Here is an 8,583-nt window from a genome sequence, read left to right on the forward strand (position 1 = left end):
AAAACGGTGGCTCTGATTGGTTATCAAGTAACGTTCCCATAGATCTCGTGAGAATATGCGAGAGTAAGGAAACCTCTGAGTCTGGACAGGTCTATTTTTCAGTGAAGGGATGTGGTGTAGTGACCTTTCTATTAATTTTGATATTTCGCTTCTAGTACGTTCAAATGAGACAAAATGTTGTCATATAATTAAGTTTATTGATACTTAATTATACGATAAGGGAATTTTTCAATACTCGTTTTCACTCTTCAACGTTGTAAAAAAATTTACGTCGCGAAGCTCCCCCACGAAAACTATGAAAAAACCCTGGTTAAAACAAAATGGCGCGGTTCTGTGATTTCAACGTGCCTTACTCGGAAAACACGGAAAATCTGCATCAAATTGTGGAAATGGCAATCAAACGTGAGTATAAATAGTAGTGTATACTATAAGAACAAAGAGTGGTGCAGTAACTTCTTCTTCTATGCAGTGTTCACCATACTAATGTCTCCTAAACTATGAGGAGGGGCGGGGCACCTGGTGTGTGTGTTCAGTCGTATGTCTATGAAATTTATTCATGTCAGAAAGTTATGCAAGTCAGAGAAGTACTAAATGCAGTACGAGTTTTAAGGAATTGTGCAATAAATGTAATAAAGCTCTTTGTTTATTGTTTTGCAGTTGGTTATGAGTCAGTTGCCCTTAACTGTTGCGTCACGCCTGGAACAAAGAAAGGGCAGGCAGTAAGTATAAATTATTTAGTCCAATAATAATAATAAATAATAACTCTGGATGAATTATAATAAGAATTTTTTGTCTTTTCCTTAATTAATTAACCTTTTTAAATTAATTTACAGTTAGGTACACCAAGGAACCTTCTTAGATACACACACTTTGTATTTTGTTTCAGAACTCTTACTTAAAGGCATGAACAAGTTAGAAATTCTAATATTTTCCTCTGTCAACTCAGTTTTATACAGCAATGGGGTAATTTGAGGTTGGTAACCTTGGACTCACCAAACCTTTATGTGACTGTCGTTTGTGCTTTGATAATCACTTTGTTCTCTGTAGGCAGTTCCTTCTCCACCAAAACCAGTTGAGTTAAGCCAGGCAACTTTGGCTCCTCTAATGGTGGGTCAATCTTCATTGTTTGTTCTAAGTAATCAATACTTATCATTATCATATTGCAAGATAATTATATTATCAAAAATGTAACGGCTATGATGTCCTTGCAAGAGGCCACTATAGTTATAGTACTTATTATATTATGTATGCATGTGATTGTAGTAAAACTATTACTACACACTGTATTAGAGTTTACTGTTCATAGGTTTTTTAATCAATCAATCAATAAATCAAATATTTTTGCTGTATATTGACTTTCTTATTATGACTACCAATGCAAAATAAATTTCAAATGGCAAAGTATCAAATATGTATACAGGAACAGGACTGATTGCAACAAACATCATGTCTCCGTTTTGCAGGCACAGCGTAAAACATTCCAGCAGTTAACTCGATTGACAGCAATCATAGAGACTAATGAGCAGAAATATAAGCTGGTAAGTTCACTTGTCTTTTATGAGAAATTAGACAGTTAGCCTCTTCCTGAATCAGATGATTCCCTAAATGGGGTGTATGAAAGTGGGAACATTGCTTTTGCTTATTGATATTTCCCAGCTGATACTGATAGCTTGTGTTGTAATTCTTTCAGAATCCCAATAACCCACCAGTCAACACCTATGACATCCTTGCTGTGCAACCACTGAACATGAAGATGTTTGAAGTAAGGAGTCTTTAAAAATATGTGAACCTTGTAACAAAAAACATATCCATACCTTAAGGAAGTTAAGCTGAAAAATAGATACTGCAGAAGCTATATGTAGGGATCCAAAATATGTCCACCTATTCCCATATAATGTTGTAAATAACTAAAAATGGTTGTTAAGTTGTACTTGCAATTTTTCTTTGCCATGTAATCCAACCTGGGTGTGTACTGTTTACCTAGTTTATGTCTGCTTCAAAGGTGGCTTCAACATTATAACTAAAAATTTTATGTGAATGTTGCCTATATCAGGCAGCCTGTCATGATCTGGAGGTGGACATCATCAGCCTGGACATGACGCAGAAGCTACCCTTCCTTCTAAAGCTGACTCCTATCAAGAGGGTAAATACTAGTACAACCTGTACTTTCCCAACCAAATGGTTCTTGGTAGATTTTTGTCCTAATAAAAGACACAAGACTTTTTCTTGCAAGTAGCATGTTGAACATTGTCTAAGCTTAGTAATTCAGGTCAGGTAGCCATGATTTGATAAATAGGTTTGTAATATTGAAACTTTTAACAGATTACTCCTGTTTAGTCTAGATGCTATTTGGGTGTATGTATGCTCTCAGTCTGATAATCCCTCTAGTAACAGTCTAAGCCCCTTATATAGACCATGGAGCAAAAGTGATTTTTTCATGTTTTGCAGGCTATTGCCAGAGGAATCCGGTTTGAGATAGTTTATGCGCCGGCTATTAGAGGTAAACTTAGCATTTTAATCCATGTACCGGTATTAAGGTTTAAGCCATGGCTATAAAGTATAATGTGTAATAATTACATGCCCAACCAGAATTATATGTTTACTTGTCAACACTGTTCATGAATGATTCAAAAATATGCACAAAATCTCTAAACCTTTATGCTAAGTAATAAAGAACCAAATGAAAACTTGCATTGCTTGACTATGCCATCTGCTTCCTTAACAGATAGTACCTTAAGAAGATATATCATCTCTAATGCTACAGACTTGATGACATTCTGCAAGGGAAAGGTAAACATTGCTATCTTCCATAAAACTTTACACTTGGGAGAAGTCTCTTGCTGGCTTTGGTATCATGTGTTTCTGGTGGTAAATCAGGCCAAAAAATGTATAATAATATTTTAATATGTCTTAAAATTTAAATAGATAACACTAGATGTTAGTGTATGATTTTAGTCCAAATGAGTCATTTCAAAGGATATATGAGTATGGCAGATGCCTGGTGATTGTTTATTACTGTTTCCTTTGTTTGTAAGGAGCTGATATGTTAAGAGTTAAGACTACAGATGCATAACACAATAGAAGAGAGAGAATGTGCTATGATACAAATGTGTGTTTTAGATGTTGTTTGTTGTTGTCCTTTCTACAGAATATCATCCTTTCCAGCCAAGCTGAAAAGGTTAGATTTCACTGACATGTTTCTCAACACATTTTTGGCTATCAGAATCATTCAATATATAGTAAACTAAAAGCGTAGCAATTTTGATACAAGAGCAATGTAATTTTTGTAATCTAGTTAATTCATCATGAAACATCTACACATGTATGTATTTGAACCTGTAATTTCTTCTATCAGGTAATGATTTTATGTACATTTGTACCTCCTCAGGTGGTGGTATTGTTACACAATTCCAAATGTGTTTGGATGAAAACTAAATTCTGAGCACTCTTCTAAAAGTAAACCTACCACCCTCCTATTTCTCCTTCTCCTTGATAAAAAAAACATTCACACTCACTTATTTACAGAATTTGCGACACTTGTTGATAGTCCCAGTACACTCTTCTCCAACAGACTTCATGTTGTTGTGGATGCTAGAACAGACTGTTCATATTTTTTGTCACATTTGAGTTCTTCAGCATTATTCCATCACTTGACATTCTTCTCCTGTGTCTTTGTATAAATCTGTGCCAACAAGGCAGGGTAGCTCAGTTGGTAGAGCACTGGTTGCATGTACCAGAGACCCGGGTTCGAGTCCCGGCCCTGCCATTTCTACATGTTGATGTTTTTCTGTCCAAATAATTGTTAGCCTGTACAATATAGTGCATCCAGTATCCTATCTTCTGAGAGAGTCTTCTTTGTTTTAGGAAGTAAACTTATATTTGTTGGCTCATCTGGAAGATGACTTTTGTTTCAGGCCATAGAGCTAAGAGGTCCTCATGATGTAGCCAACCTGTATCCTTCCAGTTGTAAACAGCAAACATAAACATACATAAAGAAGAGGTTGCATTTTATCATTTTGCTTTCATCACTTGAATTTACCATAGAGAGTACTCAACAGTTGTACTTTTGCAACCGTAAGTTTCCTCCATGTAGGTATAGTAGTGAACCGTGATTTCTTCTGCAAAGGGTAGTTTACAGTAGTTTTGTAAAAGAACAAAATCTGTAGGAAAATGTCCTTGACATCCTTACCAGAGGAGTGCTGTTTGGGATGAATCAGGCGCAGGCAAAGGATGCAGTATCTGTCAACTGTAGAGCTGTGTTACTGCATGCAGGTGAGTATATTCATCTTGAGTACCATTGTATAAGTTGCTCCAGAAGAGCTTGGCTAGATATCCTTCAACACAGCAAATGTAATGTTAATGCTACAACACAGAATTGTATGAACTTGAAAAGTCTGAAGTTGAAGTTCTTGCTACATAATCAAGCTATATTTAGGTGTTTATTTGTAATTGTAGGTTACTGTGTAGGAGAATTATACAGTTTATCAGGTTATGTGGACTTTTGGAGATATCTGATTCCTTCATGTGTAGCGATTATTATTGGGTATCAATGGGTATATCTTTTTCATACATCCCTCTCAGAGACCCGAGGTTCAGCAGTTGGAGTGATCTCCATAGAGAGGATCATGAAACAAACCCCAGGGGTGATCTCCGTGGAGAGAATCCCGCCAGCCTCTGCTGACAAGAGAACTCTGGAAAAGGATTCAGGGGAAGACCCACCTGGGAAGAAGCCAAAAATGACAGCTCAGAAAAAGATTAAGTAGTCTCTTGCAGTGCATGTATAGAGGTAGTTGTTTGACTTACCTTACAATCACGAACATACTTCTCGTAGAAATTTGATTTAATTTGTGTTAAGGATGTGGTGGTTGGATACATACATTAAGTAATTTTTTTGTTCAATGATTATGTTAGGTTTCAGATAGACATAAATAATTGAGAAGACAAAGTTTTCAAGCACCATTGGTTATTTATTGGCACAAGTAATGAACAAAAAATTACTTGGTGTCAGTGAAAAACAAATACTACTATGGTATCAATTTACTGACCACTATGTGATAACTAACTTCTAATGTGGCACAATCCATATACATACCACATAATGCTGAAAAATATGTCAAGTATTCCTGGTACTATACAGTGGAAAAAGTACAGATGGACGACTAGTAACATCCCAGTTGGATTGAGAACATGCTACATAGAACAAGGCTTACTGATATTGCTGGACAGAAACCTATCATTTGCTTGCATCGATGAAATATACCAGTAGATGTCAGGTTGATTTTAGCTAAAATACACTTTATAATGAAAAACTGTAAGACGTTACACTATGATAATGGGAAAATACTGAATACTAGTAATATGCAGCATTTTGGTGTATGTTGCATTTATCATTCTCTGGAATATTGACTAATAATGGCCATACTATAAATGGTAAATACATCACATAAACTACATCTCTCTATAAACAGATATACAAACTAGTTATTTAAAAAAGCTAACAACCTATACAGCAAATGAAGGGCATACTAAAGCTTTTAGGTAACCATAGTAAAATAATCATACAAAACAGCAACAAAGGTCAAGCCATGTTGTTTGTCACCAAAGCCAGAAGGTAACAGAATGAATGGTTGGATCAGAATAAACAGCAGTTGTAGTTTCACATTTTCACAGTTCAATGCTTATATTTCGGAGTGAAGCATAGTGTACAGAGGTTACGGAAAAGATCAATGAATACATGGCTTTCATAGCCCCCAGGTGACTAATTTGAATAAAATGTGTACACTCTACATATCTGTAGCCTATGCATCATCCTCTCTTTCCTCCATAAGATCTAGTTCTTCCTGTGTGAGGTCGTCTTCATCATCATCCTCTTCCTCCTCCTCTTCTTCCTCCTCCTCCTCATTATCTTCATCTTCAAAGTCTTCATCATCATCATACTCATCATCATCATCAAAGTCGGCATCTGTGATATTTCATGTTTTATTAAGAATGCATAAAAAGACATAATCTATGCTAAACTAATGTTATAGCAGGTGCAGTTGTTGACAAGCTTTTGTAATATGGGTAATGAGAATTTTAAGAAGAGAAAGAAAGGAAGACATGTTGTATCTTGAAGAATGTACCAGTGTTATTTACCTTGAATGATTTCTCCATGCGTGACAGTCAGGCTGCCACGTGCTGTCACCCAGCCCTCAGTGTTCTCAGCATAACACTCGTACTCTCCAGCATCCTCTTCATACACAGGGTAGATCTACAGATCATGGACCATAAATACATGTAGAATGTAAGAATTGAACTTGTAACAGAAGTATTCATTCAGTCATTCTCGTACGATTTAAGTGTACAGAATTTAAGATAACTTGGCTCCATAAAAGTTACTTCGGGTAGCAATAGAAATGCTTTCAAAAGAGGAATTTGTGTACAATCTTAAAACATGCAACTCTTTCTTCTAGTTGATGTATGGTAACATCCTCCCATCCATTACCTATCTTGCTTGTAATGTGGATGGATAGAAACATGTTTTGTTCATTGTATGTAGACTTACCAGTATCCAGCTGGTGACCTGGTGTTTCTCAGGCCCACCTCGGACTTGGATGGCCAGGTTTTGCTTGTCCCCTAAAACAGCAAGGTTACACAGCTGGTCCATAAATCGTGCATGTTTTCTCATTCCCTCAGAACAACCATGAGCTAAAGAAAATTAAAATACCACAGATATTCCATCTGTAATATCCCATTGTGAAATTAAAGTTGGTGATGCAATACTTACCAGGGATTTCTGTTACCTTGACCATCCCATCAGGCCCCTTTTCCAGCTTGCGCCAAAGCATCCTGGGAGAGGGGATACCTGTCACCTCGCACATGAGGTAAACCTGAGCGCCTGAGGCGTTGACCAGGTGCTGGGGCGGGGTCACGATCTCAGGAGCTGTGGTGTAACACAAGGACTAGAACTTTAAGAAAGCCTTCAGCTAGTCCTAACCAGATGTTAGACAGATGTTCTATAGAAGGGATTGTAGAGACAGTATTTGAGAAGCATTTTGGAATCCTTTCTCAAAATTTGTGCTAGACTAGTCAAACATACATGCATGTGCCTCAAAAGGAAGGGAGAGATTTTGTCAGAGATGAGGTCTAACCTTCATTAGCTGAAGCAATTAAAGATGTCTTAAAAGCTTTTTACTTAGAAATACCTCATATCATTCAGTACTATAGCTACGATTACTTATTTATCCTCTTCATCCCTGATTAGAAGAATTTGATATCTTCCAGTACCAATCTATTATGTTCATGATTATAAATCCATTGCAAACTGAAACTACATTAAGAGTTGCTTTTCAACACTAAAAAACACATTTAACTCTTGTAAACATGTCTTGTTGGCTAATTTAGAATAGTTCCTACAGGCAGTCCAAACAGTGCAAGATTATGTGTGCATAATGGGGGTTAAGCTAACAGGGAATTAATGTCACGGCCCAGAGGAGGAGAGTGAAATTAAATGAGTCCCCAAATAGGTAACATAAACACTTGACGAAGGAAGTAGAGTCTAGACACAATAGTACACTTGACAGTGTCTGTACTGGAGAAATCACATGACATGTGGAAAATACTTGTTTCCTTACACCAGTTCTTACTTCCCAGCTAATACAGCAATACCACAATGATATCATGGAGGTAGAATTGTTTAATTCCACCTTCATGGATATATCAAGTAAAACGTTTTATGCATCCTCATATGCATGGCAGCAGTCTGAGCAAGTCTGTCTGCCTTTCCCCCCCATGGGGCCCCTCTGTAAGACCTCCTGGGTACAAACTTACTTTCCAACAGAAACATGCAGTGAATGGTTTTATTTGTTTTCAGGCCAGACATGTTTCCATCTCCATTTCCCTAAGACTTTTGTGGTATGTCGAACCTAAATAGCAGCTGCTTGCAATGTTTACAGGCTTGTGTAACCAAAGACAATTTCAACCGCCCAAAACAAAACATGAATCATACCTATTTTGTTAAGTAATGCTGATATTTTTCTTCACATGCACCGATTTCCAAAACTGGTTTAAATTTGTAGAAAACAATGTACAGTACAATGATCAGATATGGCATCGTGTTTTTACAAGATTTTGACGTTTTTAGCCTTAAAGTACATCTTTAAAACCTCTGAAAGGAAAAAGACAAAAGTGCCAGATGTTTGAAAGCTTGGTAAAGCAGATTAGTTCAACCAACACTTCATTTAGCTTATTTCCTAAGGAATGACGTGTAAATATTGGTTAAAACATTCCAGTAGACACGGGCAAGGGACTGATCAGGAGAGATTATAGGGAAGAGGAGAGAGTAGACATAGAGTTTTATGTCAGTAAATCAGTTTTTTGCCTACTTTCTTTATCACCCTAGCATTATGCAGATATCTGGAGTCTTTTTATGTTAACTATGATTTTGTTTCTGTATAACAGGGTATTGCTCATATTGATATTCCAGGTTACATCTAAGGTGCTACAAATGCACCTCTACACCTTGATTTACTGGGAAGTTATCCCTTTAAGATACACAGAACCATACCTTTCTCTTATTAATGTTTCATATCATCATTGATGCTT

The 8,583-nt window shown here is 36.7% G+C and overlaps 2 protein-coding genes and 1 non-coding gene across 3 annotated transcripts in view; 2 read left to right on the forward strand and 1 right to left on the reverse strand.

Moving 5' to 3' along the window:
- The first annotated feature begins 116 nt into the window (after window positions 1-116).
- Window positions 117-5,231, forward strand: LOC109463240 (ribonuclease P protein subunit p30-like). The gene is made up of 12 exons (XM_019759984.1): window positions 117-402; window positions 658-719; window positions 1,048-1,107; window positions 1,464-1,538; window positions 1,691-1,762; window positions 2,054-2,143; window positions 2,449-2,500; window positions 2,726-2,790; window positions 3,149-3,178; window positions 3,915-3,952; window positions 4,193-4,272; window positions 4,582-5,231. Exons 1-12 carry the CDS (start codon window positions 321-323, stop codon window positions 4,761-4,763), a joined length of 888 nt encoding a protein of 295 aa, XP_019615543.1. The 5' UTR covers window positions 117-320; the 3' UTR covers window positions 4,764-5,231.
- Window positions 3,695-3,766, forward strand: Trnam-cau. Its single transcript has one exon. It is a non-coding gene; the product is annotated as a tRNA-Met (tRNA).
- The window catches only part of LOC109463154, a 13,001-nt gene continuing 9,385 nt past the window's right edge, over window positions 4,968-8,583 (reverse strand). The window contains exons 8-11 of the mRNA XM_019759870.1: window positions 6,767-6,922; window positions 6,545-6,615; window positions 6,136-6,250; window positions 4,968-5,962 (exon numbers count right to left, since the gene is read on the reverse strand). Coding sequence (XP_019615429.1) covers window positions 5,799-5,962; window positions 6,136-6,250; window positions 6,545-6,615; window positions 6,767-6,922 — 506 coding nt within the window. The 3' untranslated portion in view covers window positions 4,968-5,798. The remainder of the gene's footprint in view (window positions 5,963-6,135; window positions 6,251-6,544; window positions 6,616-6,766; window positions 6,923-8,583) is intronic.

Source organism: Branchiostoma belcheri, unplaced genomic scaffold (genome assembly GCF_001625305.1).
Source record: "Branchiostoma belcheri isolate BF01 breed outbred unplaced genomic scaffold, Haploidv18h27 scaffold123, whole genome shotgun sequence".
NCBI classification, from domain to species: Eukaryota; Metazoa; Chordata; class Leptocardii; order Amphioxiformes; family Branchiostomatidae; genus Branchiostoma; species Branchiostoma belcheri.

Coding starts and splice junctions, on each gene's coding strand:
- LOC109463240 (XM_019759984.1), top strand. CDS start 321: ATGGCGCGGTTCTGTGATTTCAACGTGCCTTACTCGGAAAACACGGAA. Junction 403..657: donor TGTGGAAATGGCAATCAAAC/GTGAGTATAAAT, acceptor ATTGTTTTGCAG/TTGGTTATGAGTCAGTTGCC. Junction 1,763..2,053: donor TGAACATGAAGATGTTTGAA/GTAAGGAGTCTT, acceptor TGCCTATATCAG/GCAGCCTGTCATGATCTGGA.